Raw genomic sequence first — 18,363 nt, 5'->3', positions numbered from 1 at the left:
TTTTTATTTACCATAAGTAGATATTATTTCTGTTTTCACATAAATGTAGCACAAAAACAACTATTTGGCAGCGCTGCCGTGGTTAACTGGCAGCACTATGAACTGACTAACAGCGCTAGAGTTGACTGTGTTAAGGAAGAAAACAGCTTTATGGTTAGGACCAAAATTGTATTTAATAATAATAATGTACTGATTAAAAACCAGGGATTTGAGAATAAAGTCAGAAACTTTTACATACTCTTTATTGTTTTGTTTTTAATATTAGAATGTAATTGTTTTTATTCTCTGAAATCTGACTTCATTCCTGTCATTCTGAGAGTAAATTTAGAGTGTTATTATTTTATTATAATAAATAATTATAACTGGGAATACATATAATAACAGGTAATTTATTATTACTTAATATTTCTTTATTATTTATGTTTTTAAGAAGAAAAATTCCTTTATATGTCCCGCGAATGGGGGGACATTTTTCAGTCTATTATATTTTTACACACACACACACACACACACACACACACACACACACACACACACACCCCCGAGCAGTTGGGGGTTTGGTGCCTCGCTCAACAGCACCTCGGCAGGAGATGAACTGGCACCTCTCCAGCCACCAGTCCACACTCCATTCATGGCCCACACAGGGACTCGAACCAGCAACCCTCCGGTTCCCAGCCCAGTCACCTATGGACTGAGCTACTACCGCCTCTGTCTATGGTTAAATCTAATAATCCTCACACGTCAAAAAACAAGTCCTACTGATAGAAAAATATATTCTTATAATAAAAAATAAAAATAAATTCAATTTTGTGTGCTTATTAATTGTGCTTAGCATTTAGCACTCACATTGTATACTATACAGTTAGATGTCCATACCATGCACTTGCAGGGCCTCCGACAGGAATGTCAATGAAAGAAAATCTGATGTTTCCTATGCAAATGACAATAAAACTTTATTTTATTACAGTTATAGACGTATTTCTTACTTAACCCATGTATGTGTGCATTGAACCCGGTCAGATAAAACGCAGGGCTGCACCTTTAATTATCCTCGGACGCTCCCTCGCCCTGCGCATGCGCACTGAAGCGAACCCTTCACCGTGTCAAACCGCAGAAATGAAACCTCTGGAAACTACCTGACGAAGTGCCGATGAGCGAGCAGGTAAAGGCACTCGCGCTTTAAACGTGGACGCAACTCTCCTGAACGTTTGCTAACGGGGACACTAACATTCGTCTTCCGTCTCCCAAACAAACTTTTCCAGTTACAGGCGACAGACACGGTTAGCATAGCAGCTAGCCGCACGGCTAACATAACCGTCAGTTACCCTGTCTGTTTGCGGAGCCACCTGACAACCGCTCACATGACTTCAATTAACGGCCGCGACCACGCACATGACATTTACACCACAGGAAACGAGCTTCTTTTAATGTGTTTTTAGTCCGGACCGCTGGAGTGTCGCTTAGGGGCTTGTTCAACAACAACAACAACAACAACAACATGTTTGGTAAAAAGAAGAGAGCACCGCAGCCCAGAGGCCAGGGCGCTGCTGCGGCCAAGCAGGTAACAACAACAACAACAACGACAATGATGAACTTGTGTTGACGTTTTCTCCTGACAACAGCTTCCAAGGGGTAATCTGTTACTTCCTGGTTTCAGATGGGTCTGTTTGTAGACCTGGACCCCGAGGAGATGATGATGGGCATGGAGGAGACTCTCGACGACCCGGACCTGGAGGCTGAACTTGCTGCGATCACTGGAGATAAAGCTGCTGCTGGAGGAAGAGCCAAGCAGAAGAGGAAGAGTGAGTGCAGTGGTTCGGACAAACAGTCCTGTGAACAAACCATCTTTGTGTGATTTGACTATTATTTGCATGTTGTTCTGACGCCTGTCTGTGAATAATGATTGGAAAACACACGGCGAACACACAACCTGCAGTGGCCGATACCGTTACACCTACAAAACGCAAATATCGGCTGGCCGATATATCAGTCTATCACTAATTTTTACTACATTACCATGTAATACTCACTCTCTCACCTTCAACTGCTTGGGACCCCAAACTTCCCTCCCCCGGGCCGCATTAACCAGCTCTGACTGGGGGATCCTGAGGCGTTCCCAGGCCAGTGTGGAGATATAATCTCTCCACCTGGTCCAGGGTCTTCTTCAAGGCCTCCTCCCAGCTGGACGTGCCTGGAACACCTCCCTAGGGAGGAGCCCAGGGGGCATCCTTACTAGATGCCCGAACCACCTCAACTGGCTCCTTTCAACGCAAAGGAGCAGCGGCTCTACTCCGAGTTCCTCACGGATGGCTGAACTTCTCACCCTCTCTCTAAGGGAGACTCCAGCCACCCTCCTGAGAAAACCCACTTGGGACGATTGTACACGCGACTTCGTTCTTTCGGTCATGACTATGTAATATATGTTGTTAATTTAACATACAAAAGCGGGATACATGGCATCTTGTTTGTGTCGTAGGCCCCCTGCCCATGGAAGACATCGCAAGAATGGCGGACGAGTGTATGAAAGACATGGATGAGGACGAAGATGACAGTAACCTGGAAGATGATGAAGATCTATTGGTTGGTGTTGTGTATATTTATCACTGCTCTAACGCCATGGGCTGTTTAGATTCCAAGAGTCTGGACAAAGAAGGTTATTTATCAGACGTGTTTTTAAATACACTTTAATTAATTTAAACAGCTGTACACACCCAATAAATCCAACACACGACAAACCGTAGAGTCATCAAAAACATAACTGTATCGCTTGTGGACCTTTTGGCCATCATCCATGTGGTTTCAAAAGTGCCCATTGTGAGCCTATAATGTCAATTTTTACATTTATAACATGGTAGATACTCAAGTACTTTTTGGAATGAAATAACAAAGCACCCTATGTTGTACAAAAACAGAAAGAAAAACTGGTGTCACTTCTGTAACTAATATCAACTTATCTTAATTCTTTGAATGTTTTTAGACAGAGGTTTTTTTTTTATTGATTTAGTGTCTTGGGTCACTTGAAAGGTAGTCTAGCTCAGTAGATATAATAAAGCCTGACATCCAGCACGTGGCCTGTGATTGTGGTTTACTAAGTTTCTGTAACAGCAACATACAGTATAGCTTGCATATCGTCTGAGTCCAGTGAGCTCCTCCAGAGATAAAGTATAGGCACGCTTCACCTCTAAGTGTAAATGTTCCACCAAAACAAGTTCCCTCCGGAGATTATACTGCAGAGGCACGGCCCCGTCTGGAGCTTCGCTGCCCAATAGGAGTTCAGATTGGTTTGAAGAAATGCAAACAACCCAGAGCATTTTTTTTCCTTTATCCCAGAGTTTATGTGTGGGGCAGCGAGACATGAGGCCTTCAGCTCTGGAGTAGGGTGTGGCAACGCAAGACTACATGAACGGTGCTTCAAATAAAATGTTATTATTTTTAACTGGTATTTTTATGGCTGAAAGTTTAAGGATGAAGGAAGTAAGGTGTACTTCTAAAGTGCAGGAAATCAACAAGTTACAGAGTGAGGATATCATGTCTTAGTATCTTTTGGTATCCCAAACATGTTCCTGTTTGATAGATATCATGTCTTAGTATCTTTGCTATCCCAAACATGTTCCTGTTTGATAAGTTTGCTACTTTATTCATTCAAGGATGCAGTACGAGTTATTACAAGGATCCCCAGAGCAATCCCAGTGTCAACATGTTAAATGCGTGACTGTGTGGGAGCGTTCTGAATAAGCTGCCGCTGTTGAATTGAATTTTACTTAGACCTGTAAAGAGCTCTACAGTAAATCAAACCTATTCATTTCATATATAATACACATTTCTCCAAGTCTTTTAATTCCTGAAATGCTTTGTTTTTTAGGTTTTGTATCCACAAAGATAATATTCCTGCAAAGATGTGGGCTAATCTATCCAAGCACTTTTTTCAGCGCAGAGTTGAGCTTGTCAGGTGCAGGTGTACATGTAATAATGTCACCTAGGTAACCATCAGAGGTACACCTGATTACTGGCTCATGACCCCAAAAGCAACACCTGAACCGGCATATATGTAAAGTAATGCTGGAAAATGTGTGCAGTTTAAATTAAGTGGCCTTAATTTCAATTTGCACATTTTGGTTCACAGGAATTTCATTTGTCAAACAACTGCGAGTTTTACCAAACAGAGAACTCGTCTCACTTTCTGTTCTTCTAAAATCCGGCCTTGCATATAAACAGTCAAAGTTGTTGATCAGTTGCTGTATCTTTCCCCATCAGGCCGAGCTACAGGAAGTGGTAGGTGAGGGGGAGGCTGAGGATGCTGTAACTGTTTCCTCCACATCCTCTGCCACTGCTGAATCATCTCAAGCTGGAACGCCCGACTCGCCACTGACGCAGGTACAACATGTGCTCGCACTACCAGACACAAAAACACGTGTCCAAATCTGCCGGTAACAGGAAAGGGCAGACGTCCGCTGGATTTGAAAATTAGCTGCCTATTTCTTTTTTTTTTAGTAACTCTGTATCTCCAAACAATAGTTGTTAACTTAATGACGTGATTCTGGAAGTCTGTGCATTCCTGTAAAGACATTTCATATTGATCCCACCTGTGTTAAGGTCTTCTTTGAATACTTAAAAAAAAAGTATGTTAATCAAGTGAATAAAGATGAGGTTCAGATCTGTCGAATTAGCTATGTCCTCCTATTGTTTATCTGTGGCAAATGCTTTCTCAACCCACGCACACGAGCGTAGATTTACTAGCTGTTTTCAGATAATGTTGACAGTACCTGCCTGTTGTTTTGGTGAAACCGCAGGAAGTAAAGGCCCCCCCAGCAGCTCCCGGCAGCCTCCAACACACCCTGGAGGAGAGAGCAGACATGTACAAGACGGCCTCACAAAACGCTAAAGCTGCAGGGGAGACCTCCAAAGCCAGGAGATACGACCGCGGCCTGAAGGTGAGTGAATCCTGCAGACAGGATAAAAGATGCTCCAGGTGCAGCAACATGTTCATTATGAATTACTGTCTGTCTTTGTTAAAATATGGGAGGATTTACAAATGTCATGAAATGTGACGTACAGATTTGTTGGTACCAGTTTATCGTAAGGCACTCTTTGTAATGAGTTTAAACTAATGTCTTTCTTATCATGAATATATAGTAAATCAGTTAAATGGTGAAATAATTATGTTTGTCCTTTTCTATTTGGTAATAAGGTTATGAATGTTTACATCCAAATCGTGAATGTTCATGGGTCCATGCTCTCAAATAACCATCAAGTCTGCACTTATAAATGTTAATAAGACATGAATAATTGGTTTTCATAATAATCTGTCTGCAGTCGTAATTGTTAAGTGTTCTTAAATTATCCCTGAAAAAAGGGATTTTTCACAAACCAAAAGTTTTTTTCTCTTATTATGATCAGTCTGTTAAGCATGAGTAAATGATTAACCAACCACTACTGACGCCATTAATTACAGCCATTTAATTACAGTGCGTCGCCAGAGAGCGGCAATGATTTGTCATATCAACGAACAATTAAAAAACATTTACAAAATCAAATCTTGAAGTATTTGAGAATGTCTAATATGATATTCAACATGATTTCAGTGTATTTTTTGTCATCTTAACGCATGTGACGTAGTAGAATCGAGGAGGGCCTTTGTTTATTTACTGTATTATCTGTAATCTTTATTTTCTGAGTAACACGATTCCATTTCCAAACTTGAATGAATTTCTTCTATTCAAGAGGCAAAAATAAGTCAGCTGAAAATAATTCCTCAATGAAGGCCTCCTCTGTAAATTATGAGCAACACTAAACAAGCCCAACAGCAACGGATTAGAAACGCAGTCGTTTGGTATTCATGTGTCTGATCACACTCTTCAGTGCTTCTCCAAACCCATAATTTAAGATGTTTATTTCATAGTTGTGTTTATAATTTATGCCTGTAAATACTGGACTGCAGTGATGCTTCCTTCATTTTTTTAACTTTCAGACATCCTGCACAATTACAGATGACACTGACTTTTAACGTTGCTCTCCACAGACTCTGGAGACGATGTTAGCTGCTGTTAAGAAAGGGAGAGCTGTGAACGAGGCAGATATCCCTCCTCCTGTTGCCACGGGAGCCCCGAGGGCCACCTCTCATCCTGCTGTTCCCCAACGACCTGCTCCCCCAGTACCCTCGCCTCCTGAACACGCTCCTTCAGGTCAGCAGGGCGAGTCGGAGGCTACGCTGCCGCCACCTGCTGTACCGGAAATCATCACCCCCAGCAGTGAAGAGGAGCAGTCGTCCTTTACTACCCTTCACACTCTGAGCACCGTCCCATCTCCAGAGGAGGAAGAGACAGAGGAACCCGTCGACCAGCCTCAGACCAGTCCAACTGATGGTCTGTGTTTACACTGAGTTACAAACTGCAAAGACACTTAAAAAATGTGCCTCTGTGATATGTTACATTTGGTATCCTAGATAGTTGTTGTCTTAAAACAAGGTATCAAAAGGTGTCTAAAAGGTGTAGACGTTGCCATACTGTTTAGCAAAAGTCGTCTGATATAGCAACCGTAACTAAAATATTCCAGCGCAGGTTACATATACACTTACACATTCTCGAGCTTCTCAGTTTGGGATGAATGTGGTTATTGTTCTGCCTCTCTGTCCTCGTGAATCTTCAGAAAACGAGCTATCCAAGACGTTGCTTTTGGAGAGGCAGAAGGAATACAAGATGGCAGCTCTACAAGCCAAGAAGCAGGGAGATGTGGAGCAAGCTAGACTTTACTTCAAGACCAGCAAGGTAAGTAAAGGGACTAAAAGACTCCTGCACAGACATTTGTATCAGCAGTGTTTTTGTATAACTTTGAATGTTTTCTGTGTTTTGTGCCAGTATTTTGCTCTCAGTGAGGAATAAGGTTTTAACACGTAGGCAGGAGGAAGATACTGTTTGGGGTAAATGTGACTAGTAGATGACCAGAAGACTAAGGTAGAACAAAGCAACTTCCTCGTAGAATCTAGAAGATTAAAAAAATATATTTTAAGACGAAATAACACAGGAAACCAGTATGACGTTCTTAGCAACATCCAGTACCAACAGGATACATCCCTATAGATTAAATGAAATATGTAGTTGCTGAGCTACAACTGTTTAAGTGCACATAATAAAGCATTGTTTCTGCTGCAGCTGGGTGAAAATATTCAAACAATTTTGCTAAGCAGAACAAGTTTCAAGAGTATGTAGCAGCAATAAACACACTGGTTGTTTTCTTACCACATTATTGCTAAATAAAGGTTAATGAGACATTGCTAACAGTCTCTTGTCTGAGCCCGTCCCTGAATATTTTTGGCTGCAGGATTTCTCTCTCAAGTATGTCAAACATGACAACAATCTGGAAGTAGACAAAGACCATCATTGTGTTTGACAGAGTTTGGGTTTGTTGGTGTTTTTTGTTGCAGAGTTTCGATGCGGTGATTGAGGCATTGGAAAAAGGACAAGCAGTCGACCTGAGTGGCCTCCCTCCATCTCCAGTAAAGGGTGAGGAAATAAGTGTTTTACACACAACCAGACTAAAACTTCCGTCTATACAGCTCTTTTAAAAACGGGAAGAACAGAAGGGAAAAGTGGATATGAGACCGAAGCGAACAAGGACAAAACCGTGTACAACACACAAACATAAAAATAATTAAATCAAGACAAGCCAAAGAAAACAAATGGGTTTTGAGATGCTTTTTAAAGCAGTGTACTGATTTGACTTCTATGATTATTATTATAGATAATAATAATAATTATCATTTGTTGTACTTTGCTGCTCATGGAGGAATAGTTGGGTCTCTAAATCATAAATAAGTCAGAGTGTGCTCTCTATATGTAGTGTTTTGAGATCACTTATGTTATGATTTGGCACTAAAAAGTTTGAATTGATGTGACTTTATTCGAAATCAATTACAAAAAAAGATGGAAAAAGTAGACGTAATTGTGCAGGTGAAATATGATCAATCCTAAATAACAGGAGCAAAATGCTGAGGAACTGCAGAACAATAACTATCTAAAAGGTTTAGTTTTCAACACAAACCCTGGATTATATTTTACAGAAACAAGTCTAGAAACCCATCAGAGGTAACAAGTATCTTCTGGGAGGGAATGCACATGAGGAAATGTATAATCAGTAGCTTCATCAAGACATATCTTCAGCAAATGTATTAAAATAATAATTTTACTGGATAGAAACCTGTTGTATCTGATTCTTTATGTATCATTCATCTCATGTTGCTTTGTTTCGGCCACAGGAGGAGGCGCTGCTCCACTGAAGGAACCTTCCCCTGGTCAAAACATTGAGAGCACCCAACCGGTTACAGCTGCTGCAGGTAGTCACAATTAAAATTTGCTTGGGTTTCTTTTTGACTTAATGCTCGTCACATAGTACAGTCTCTCAACTTGCTAAGAGAATAAACATGTTAAATATTATACCTTAAAATCGGAAGCATGTTAGCATTTAGCTTAAAGCCCTGAGTACTGGCTCACAGCATGGCTGTGTACCCGTAGATACTCTTAGTCCTCTTTAATAACATTAACATTATTTGATGTTTTAAACACATCTAGAGAAACTCTTCGTAACCTTGTTGTTTCACCTCAGCCGCTGCCCCTCCATCAGCACCTGCAGCTCCCAAAGACGTGTTGGAGGCTCTTGAGCAGAGACGAGCCAAGTATGTGGAGGCGTCCAGTCAGGCCAAAGCCGGGGGAGACGACCGCAAGGCCCGAATGCACGACCGTATCGCCAAGGTATAAGGGAAGACTCTGATGTCTTTATCTCTGCACATGGTTCCCACGGGTCCTTGAAGTCTTGCTCTGAAAGTTTAAAAGTGCTTTATCTCGGCTTTTCCCAAAGCAATCCGCTGTCTCGCTGACTCTCCTCAGGTTCCACTGTGTGAACAGGTCCCTTTTCTCACAGTGGAACAAAACAGTGAACACATATAACTAATGATAACGTGTCTACATTTTGCTATCAAGTCCTTTTGATAATGTTTTTGAATTAATGTTAGTAAATAGGCTACAATCCCTCTCTGTCCGCTTGTGTGAGAATTATTCCCACATTGAACTCTCTCTTTTTAATTGTTGTCTGTGAGCTGGATCTCATACAAATGAGCAATGTTGTAACAGTAATCAGTCTTGATCCGTGTCCTGAACTATGCCGTGGTGGGTCCTTGAATTTGAGGGGATTGGGCCTCTAAAGTCCTTGAAAAACCCTTGAATTTGAGGTTTAAGAAGGTGTGGAAACCTAAAGCAGTGTTTGTCAGGCTCTTAATACATGATTATATCTGTTAAAGTTCTTGTATAGCTATTGATTATATGCACATACACATATAATAATGTAAATAGAATAATGATGTGAAAAAATATGTGGATATGAATAAAGAACCAGAACAGACGTTTAATACTAGAAATGGACAAAACAACATTCTCACTATTCCTACACACTACACTTCTAACACTTTACAGCAAAAAATGTTGTCTCCTTTTACCCAATTACAGCTGCATTAGCACAGCTCAGTAACAATATTTAACCTTGCTCCTCCTGCAGCAATACCAGAGTGCCATCCGAGCTCACAAAGCAGGAAAAGCGGTCAACTTTGATGAGCTGCCGGTTCCCCCTGGTGAGATCCTGTTGCCATTTGTGTTTTTGAGTTGATTGTATTTTTAGCTCCGTAAAATTGGATTGTAATTGTGTTTCTGGTTCTGTAATCCTGGGGGTTTACTCTGTACTGTATCACTAAAAAAGCTGTCTGTGAATCTCTGTAGCAGCACCACAAGATATGTTTTTGTACTTAAGCATGTATGAGTATGTCTAGTGTTTAGGTGCCAGTCAGAATGACAAATTTTCTTTTTATCTTTCAGGTTTTCCTCCAATCCCGGGCCAAAAGGCGACAGGAGCAGAGCAGGGATTCATTGCTGCTCTGGAGGCAGCCGATAAACTCACCTCCACTGATGCTGCCGAAGTAGCCGATGAAGATGAGGAGAAGGAGGAGGTGGCCCATCAGCAGCACATTACACATTTTGAATTATGTTTTTATCGAGAAATTGTTGATAGTGTTTAGTTTTTGTTGCAGAGTAAGCCTGCTGCTCCAGAAGAGCCAAAGAAGCCCATGTTGGATGTCCCCTCCGCAGGGCAAGGACGGAGAAGGACTCCGTCAGCGTCACCCGACAGAACAGCCTCCAGGGAAGGACTCTCACCAACAGGTCAGTCCCCAAACAGACAGATTTCCTCCGAAACACCACACACTCACTTCAGCCTCTCGTGAAGCAGGTCACAGACGTCTTTTTATTTCTGAGAGAGCTAGTTTATTACAATATACTGTAGATATTACTATCCCAGGACACGACAAATACAAGAACAAAAACAGGTCTTTCCATCTTCAGCCATGCAAATGACCTTATTTGGATCCCTGTGTGAGAGTGCTGCAACTAATTATATGTTGGATCTCTGCAGAGATTGTTGTTTACAGTCGGTTTACTTTCTTTCCTCGTCCTCTAGTGGGTCAGCAGCTGGACTTCTTGGAGAGCAGGAAGAAGCAGTACATGAAGGCGGCTCTGCAGGCGAAGCAGAAGAATGACATGGAGCAGGCCAAGATTTTCCTCCGCACTGCCAAGGGCTTCGACCCCATGATCGAAGCAGCACGTAGCGGCAAGACTGTGGACATCAGCACGGTGAGCAGATGGGAGATTTCCTCTGCTACTGAATCTTTTGTTTGATTCACCTAAACTCGACCTGGTGTTAGAAATAGACCTGATTCAGTACAGGAAATTGAGTTGGATGAGAGTAGTGGCACGCCTCATTTTTTCTATTGAATATTTTTATTTAATATTACGATAGTTTTATGACTTTTGTTACATTATTGCTGGCTGACCCCCTCTGTTCTGTACCCTGCAGGTGCCGTCACCCCCCGGTGACGAAGACGACGACTTCATCCTGGTTCATCACAGCGACGTGCAGATCTCAGAGAAAGCCGAGCAGCTTTACACACAACTGGCCAAGATCCTCAAAGAGCAGTACGACGTAAGATTACTGATTATCATGATTTCGTGTCCACGGTTAGTAATCAACGTTATCGTTTTGACAGTTTGAGAAGAAATGTATGTTATTCCTCCTTAATTTTTTATATTTTGGCTTTTTCCATCTAACTCATGTTTGAAGTTGGATAAACCTCAAATTTTTTCATTAACATCTTCCTAAAATAAAAATGTTGGTTCCAAAGTGTGAAGCACGTTTACTCGAGCATCATGTTCAGTCAAGGCAGGATGTTAATAAGACTAATTTTTATCCTTTCGGATGTCTGATATTTCTTTATAAAAGAAGATTTAGTTTTTCTATTCCCAGTCTGGTTGCTCTACACTGTTGTTCGTGTTGTCGCTGTGTGAAGACAAACATTTCCTTCTTCTTTCTCCTCTTCCTTTGTAGAAATGTATGACTCACTCCAAACAGTTCACACACCTGGGGAACGTCGGCGAAACAACAAAGTAAGCTTCCTGTGTCACAGTTTACATACAAACTCTGTTCTCACACTGGAACTTAACTCCAACTCTATTGGAGTTAAGTGGATTAATCATCTTATTTTTTTATTATTATGTAAAAACGTGCGTGTGTGTGTGTGTGTGTTCCAGGTTTGAGAAGATGGCAGAGAGCTGTAAGAAGAGTCTGGAGGTGCTGAAGCTGGCTCAGTCGAGAGGTCTGCCTCCTCCCAAACATCACTTTGAGGAGAGATCTTTTCACACTGTCAGGTGGATATTATCCTGCGAAAGTTCATACGACTTTTCTTCAGTCCTGACAAGTTTTGACTCGTTAGTTAAAGTGAAGTGCATCGACACAGCGGGACAGGAAGTTGAACCAGGCTCAATTTCTGCTGCAAAGCAACATCATCCAGCAAGGTGCCGGCAAAGACAGCGTTAGATTTTACAGGTGTTCCTTATTTATGGCCACTGAGTGAATGTTGATATATTCCAGGTTATGTATCGCCTGAGATGTGCTTTGATATTTTACTCAAACTTGAAGAAAGTAAGTCTCAAACATTAGAACCGCTTACTCGTCCTATTCATGTTTTATTTTTTTTTGCTGAAGCATTTTTGACTTAAAGGTTTTTACTTTAAAGCTGCACTCCATAAGATTTTCATCTAGTTAATTGTCTTTTAAGTCACTTTCTATCAAAGAGTGAGAAAAACAATAGTGATTAATCATAATAATGAAAGCACTTGTTGCCTTTTTGCTGAGTATCGTAATGTCTGTGTCTGTGGCGACATTCCCTCCCTAGATGTAAATGCGCCGCCATGTTAGTGACGCTACTGACAGCAGTTGGTCTGTCGGCCAAGATTGTCACCAACAGTTATGCTGCATTCACTTGTTATCGTAATTCTGTAACTTCCAACTTCTGAGTCAGGCTTGTTGTAAGGGCAGAAGTGTAATAGGACCATTTGTGTGTATGGATTTAAGAGGGTAACATGTAGGGGACGGACCAGAAGTAGAGAGGTGAATGTGTGTCAATAAAGTTTACAAAAGAGCAAAAAAAAAAAAATGAACACTCATTGCGACCCTAAATGTGACAAGATGGAGGGCTCTCAAGGAAGAGACTTGTCTGCAGTTACATCTTACCGCCAAAGAGGCCGCTAGAAACAACATGCTCAATTCTTCTTTAAGAGAACAGCTTTAATGTACGTGAGGATGTAAATCAGTGTTTTTTCTTACCTACCGTCCCTTTCAGGATATTTCCAGACCTGAGCAGCACTGATATGGTTGTGGTCATCGTCAAAGGGATGAATCTTCCTGCTCCTAATGGTAAAAACAAAAATCAGGCTTTATATAAAGTACAACTGGTCCACATGGTTTCTGCAACTACTAGAAAAAAAAAAAATGCTTTGCTGTAGGTCTGGTGAAAAGTTACACTTTAAATCTCATTAAAATGTCCCCGTAGGTCGACATTAATTTTTTCTGTTTTGATTCAGTCGTGTTCTCAGTTTGAAATACACTATTAATGTCTTTTAAAAGTCTTAAATATAAGTTACTGCGACCTTTAGCTTCATGACATTACGGCCTTGTGGAAGAATTTGTGCTTAAATTTCTCGTTTTCTTTCAGGAATCCAGACAAACGATCTGGACGCATACGTCAAGTTCGACTTCCCCTACCCCAGCACGGTAAGAGACTCAAACTACAGCTACAGTTTTCATTTTCACAGCCACCACAGGCTAAACCGGGGACTTTCTCCTTAAAGCGTTTGGTTTCTGTTTTGTTGTCACCAGGAGCAGCCTCAGAAACACAAAACAGCTGTCATCAAGAACACTAACTCCCCAGGTGAGACGCGAACACCGCTGTAGATCTGTGTGTCATATGTTTCTATATCAACAACGTGAATCAGCAGTGACACTTCTTTCCCAAATAGATGTTGATTTTCAGAATATTACACTCAACTCTCCTCGAAAAAAGTTTTTTTTTTTACTTTAAGTACTTAAGTTATTTCTCTCCCGTCCTTTTAAATCTCATCAGTTTGTCCAAAATGTGTCAGAACCTATTTAAGTCTGACTTTCCCCAAGTTGTGTGGACACTCTTCGTGAACTGCAGATGAGTCACCTAATTTATGTTTCGGACTACATGAGTGATTTTATTTCAGGATAAGAATAAATCAGTGAAAAGATGTGTACTGTTTTAAGAATACAAGTTATTGAGAATAGGTTTATCACCAAGTACAAGTATGTTACCGTGGTGTTCTGGTACATAAAGGTCACAATAAACATAGCAAAAGAAAATCAGAATCAGAAAACCTTTAATGTCCCGCAGACGGGGAAATTCTTTTGTCATAGCAGCAACAGAATGACAAAATAAGATTTTAAAAAAATAGCAAAAAGAAGCAATAAAGTTAAATTTGAAAAGGGAAGAAAATGGAAAGTAGACATATGTACATATTCACATGATATAGTGCAGTTTTTCTTGTTTTGTTTGTTTGTAATAATGTAATATGGAGTGAATAAATATGATTAAATATGTCAAAATAGTGCAAAAAGCAGAAGTGCCCATAGTACAGGCATATTGCACAGTGCAGGGTACAGGGTACAGGATGAGGTCAGTAGTCTATTGGGAGCAGTGCTGATTGTAAAGTCTGACAGCAGCAGGAAGGAAAGAGGGAAAATGAGTATTGCAAGAGCCAAGAATCATAAATATCAAACATAAATTTGCAATAAAAAATGTGTGAAATGAATGTTATAATGTTTTAAAATAAAGAGGATGGAATCTTCAAAGAATATAAACAAAAATGACAAAAAAAATACATTAATGTTAAACATGGAGGGTTCACAGGACAAATAAAGCCGTCATAATCAGACTATAATTTACAGGATGTTGAGTCAAAGTTGTTTGAGTTGTTTTCAAATTCATCAGTGAAGAATTTCAGGTAGAAAAATGCAAAACCAAACTGTTTAAAGGTTGACTCATCTAAAATACTTGCTATGTAAAGTCTCAGAAAGCTCCGTGTCTTCCTGTGTGATCTCTTTGAAACCAGAATACAACCAGAGCTTCACCCTGTCAATCAACCGTAACCACCGCGGCTTCAGGAGGGTGGTGGCGTCTAAAGGCCTCAAACTGGAGCTGCTGCACAAAGGGTGAGTCGCAGTTTTCAGGAGGTCAACATCATGGGCACTGAATACGAACGGACAGGAAGTTAATGTTGTCATGATTATCACAATATTGGTGTTGCACTACTAGGTAAAAAATGTATACAAAAAAAATTCATGCATCAAAACCATGCTGTTGAATTAAAGGTATTTCTAATTTTACTAAAACAAAACATAAAAATGTTCTTATACAGTGAAATATTTTGGTGCAGTTGCACTTTACAGCATTCATTCAAACATAAGAACCCAAATATTAATATCAAAACCTTATCGCCCAACCCTAAACCAACCTAAATAAAGTTCCTGCGTGTTGTTGTTTACACTGGAGTGAAAGGAAAATCATTCTATTTATTTATTTCATGACTGCCTCCATGTCAGAGTAGCCAAAAAGATAAACAATACTTTGTTCAGTGTTGTCGTGTTGAGACTGCCACAGTGATGCTGTCGCTGTGTGTTGCCTCACAGCGGTTTCTTGCGGAGCGACAAGCCGATCGGCACGGCCCTCGTGAAGCTGGAGAAGCTTGAGTCACAGAGTGAACTCAGGGAGATCGTAGAGGTAGGCGGCCTTCAGAGCAACAGAAACACAACACAAAGCCGACGGAGAAAGATGGACGCACAACCGTCTCTTCTCTAAGGCGTTCACTGACTAATGATCATCAGTAACTTGGACCCTTGTGTCTGTGGCGTCAGGTGATGGACGGACGTAAACCCACGGGAGGTCGCGTTGAAGTGAAGATTCGATTACGGGAGCCTCTGAGCGGACAGGACACGCAGACGAGCACCGAGCGCTGGCTGGTGATCGACAAGTCACAGGTAACGTACAGAGATAATGTGCTTTGCAGCAACCGGAGATTGTGTAAAAATGTCTGATGTTGTTTTTTTTGGTTTGTTTTATCTCCAAGGTCCTTGTTTAGTTTTTTGATGCAAGATTCAAGATGATTCACAAGATAAAGGTACTATTTTCTCTCTCTTTTGTTTGAATTGGATGAAAATGAAGTGAAATGAGAGGATTGATACCATTTTATGTCTGCATGTTAAATATAAAGCTACAGCCAGCAGGTGCTTAGCTTAGCTTAGCTTAGCTTAGCATAAAGACTGGAGACAGCTAGCCTGGTTCTGTCTGAAGGTAACAAAATCAGCCCGCCAGCAACTCTAAAGCTCACTAATGAACGCGTCATAGCTTGTTAAATCTGTATTCAAACAGTAGGTTGTGGTTTTCTGGGGGGTGTTATGTGCGGGAACTATTTCTTAGCTGGAAGCAGGGACCTTCGGCTTTCACGCAAAGTAGCAAAAACAAAATATAACATTTATTAATGAGCTTTAAAGGTGCTTGGAAAGAGCCAGGCTAGCTGTGTCTCCCTGTTTTCCAGTCCTTGTGTTAAGCTTCATGTTGAACGAACAGATAAGAAAAGCGTGACTGTTCTTCTAAATGTAGGTGTTTAAGGAAGTGTCTGGCTGTATTTGACTCACCTGACCGATAACTTCTTTGTCTCACAGAATAAAGGCACTCAATCAAAAACACTCTGGAGGAGGACGGAGTTTGGGATGGGATGAGGACGGTCTGCCGCTCAGACGTACACGGGTCTTTGACTTGTTCAAACTTTTGCACACGTGCGAGACACGCGCGCTCCCTTTCACACTGCAGTCCACCAGGAGGAGAGCTGGAGCTGGTTCACGGTAGGTCAGCTGGTCCGTCTTCAGTCTGACACCAGCTGATGGACACATACTTGTCTAAATCGAAGGAAGGGTTGTTCTCCGGTTTGAGTCACCGCTGGTGATTCACGCTGATTGAATGCAGATATAAGCTCGTGATGCACCAGGCGGACTTGATGAAGCCTTCTTAAAGCAGAGAAAACTGATCAGTTCCCCAAAAAAGTCTCCTTGTGCGTCCCTCTGTCTCCTGGAGGACGGCATGAAGCGTGTCCTCCGCTAAGAGACGCGCTAACCTGATCCTGCTGCCCGACATGACTTTAGTTAATATAATATATCAAAGAATGTGTACATATTCCTCATATTATTACAGCTCTGGTATCTAGAACTGCACCTATGCACTAATACCAAAGTAATCACTGTTGCTGTAAAATCCTGCATATTTGAAATCACCCTTTAGCTGCCAAACCCGCTCTAATGGAATGAGAGTGTCACGTGTGATGGGACGGTTTTTAATATTTTCCCCACACAAGCCAACGCAGAAACTTTCTGAGATGTTTTAAAGGAGTAAGCCAAGAAACGATGAGATAAGATCATTACTTTGAAGACCACGCTCCCTTTTTGGCACCTTTCACTTTGATTAGTTAGTTAGTTCGTTAACTGTGGTCACTAACCCGCACACTGACCTAACTGTGGCTTTAGGTAAGTTTGATTTCTATCTGTCTCGTTTACACTTGCAGCACAAATCTGTGTTGAATCCCAACTGAGCTGAGTTTGGCTGATCTTTCATTGTTAACGTCTAAAAAGTGAAATATTAAAATAAATAATGATATAAAAAATACACCCTTAATGGCAAAAACACAAGCAGCGCAACAACTTAACCTTTCTGCGGCTGAGAGGCGCGCTCATGTGTCGCGCTCATGTGTCGCGCTCATGTGTCGCGCTCATGTGTCTCAGGCGGGAAGAAAGTCTTTGTAAACACGGATCAACCTGTCGCAGGGCTCTGATTGGCTGTGGCTATTATCTGGCCCCAACTCTGGCACTTCACCGCTGCTCGCTGTGTTTTTGGCATAAAGCTCATTCATTAACGCCTCTTCTAGTTAGCGAGCGTTTTAGGTGTTGGCGGGTGTGTTATTTTGAAGTTTGGACGGAGCCAGGGTGGCTGTTTCCCCCAGCGTCCAGTCTTTTCGCCACGCCAAGCTAATCACCTGGCTCCTGCTCCGTATTTAAAACACCCCAACACGAGTGGTATCAATCTGCAAACGAAGCAAATAAGTGTGTTTTCCAAAATGTCGGACATTTCCTTTAAATGTGCGGTACGACTTTACAACTATGCATCAGATTCTGAATGTTGGGATGAATCCATCTCTGTTGTAAAGGGCCAGTTCACCCAAATTACAGAAACACTTCTATTTTACGATCAACCTGAAAGTTCATATTTAACTTCAAAACTGCTCCTAGAAAAAAATCTTTAAGGACAATAATGAACTTCTAATCTATTCTTTAAGAACGTCTTATCCATGTTAGCTTAAAGTGTCGGGGGGGAGGGAGGAAGGACATTTTAACATCAACCACATCTGCTGATCGAAAGCTCTGGAGCAGCTACTAAACGGACCTTTACGGTGAAATTGTTTTGTCAGTTAAGAATGTGTCTGTTCATACACGGTCCAACGTCAGCACTTTGAATTCATGACTGACTCAGTCCCAAGTGGACACAGGTTTGAGTGAACTGACCCTTTTAAAGTCTCGACTGCAGCATTGTGATAAATGAAGAAGCCATAACAAACCAACTACACGAATACCATTCAACAGATTTACCTCAAAACGCTCTGCGACATTATTTAGTTGAACATTTCTGTGGTCACGACATTTCTGTTCCTCCTCGTTACGAAGAAATTGTGAATCAACGTTAAATTGAACATAGAGATTGGCCTGAATATTTGACTGTTACCCTGCATTTTATTTTCTGTTAACTCACTCGTTTACAAAGATGGATGATGTCACATATCTACAAAAAGCTAATCTCAGACAGAATCGAGGCTATATTTTGCTTTAAGTGTGAACTGAATTTGCCTGCTTGAAAATGTACCCATTAAAAGA

At 41.2% G+C, this 18,363-nt stretch overlaps 1 protein-coding gene across 3 annotated transcripts; it reads left to right on the top strand.

Annotated features, from left to right (window-relative positions):
* Positions 1-1,093: 1,093 nt before the first annotated feature.
* Positions 1,094-18,346, top strand: cc2d1b (coiled-coil and C2 domain containing 1B). 3 transcript variants are annotated; one of them, XM_083928888.1, is made up of 26 exons: positions 1,094-1,162; positions 1,440-1,561; positions 1,658-1,802; positions 2,477-2,580; positions 4,255-4,374; positions 4,791-4,931; positions 6,020-6,362; positions 6,646-6,764; positions 7,421-7,499; positions 8,252-8,329; positions 8,599-8,744; positions 9,544-9,616; positions 9,858-9,988; positions 10,070-10,199; positions 10,495-10,667; positions 10,891-11,016; positions 11,419-11,477; positions 11,622-11,738; positions 12,713-12,786; positions 13,085-13,143; positions 13,249-13,300; positions 14,502-14,601; positions 15,079-15,169; positions 15,304-15,426; positions 15,516-15,566; positions 16,111-18,346. In XM_083928888.1, the coding sequence occupies exons 2-25, from the start codon at positions 1,499-1,501 to the stop codon at positions 15,525-15,527; spliced, it is 2,658 nt and encodes an 885-aa protein (XP_083785014.1). In that variant the 5' UTR covers positions 1,094-1,162; positions 1,440-1,498; the 3' UTR covers positions 15,528-15,566; positions 16,111-18,346. The 3 variants fall into 3 exon arrangements, with proteins under 3 accessions (XP_083785014.1, XP_083785015.1, XP_083785013.1); XM_083928889.1 differs by having other exon boundaries at positions 1,106-1,561; positions 8,617-8,744; XM_083928887.1 differs by having other exon boundaries at positions 1,106-1,561.
* The last annotated feature ends 17 nt before the right edge of the window (positions 18,347-18,363 follow it).

Source organism: Echiichthys vipera (genome assembly GCF_963691815.1).
Source record: "Echiichthys vipera genome assembly, chromosome: 15".
NCBI classification, from domain to species: Eukaryota; Metazoa; Chordata; class Actinopteri; order Perciformes; family Trachinidae; genus Echiichthys; species Echiichthys vipera.
The sequence above is the reverse complement of the archived record's forward strand: the minus strand, read 5'-3'. Positions and strand labels throughout refer to the sequence as shown.

Coding starts and splice junctions, on each gene's coding strand:
- cc2d1b (XM_083928888.1), top strand. CDS start 1,499: ATGTTTGGTAAAAAGAAGAGAGCACCGCAGCCCAGAGGCCAGGGCGCT. Junction 4,932..6,019: donor GATACGACCGCGGCCTGAAG/GTGAGTGAATCC, acceptor TGCTCTCCACAG/ACTCTGGAGACGATGTTAGC. Junction 11,478..11,621: donor AACGTCGGCGAAACAACAAA/GTAAGCTTCCTG, acceptor TGTGTGTTCCAG/GTTTGAGAAGATGGCAGAGA.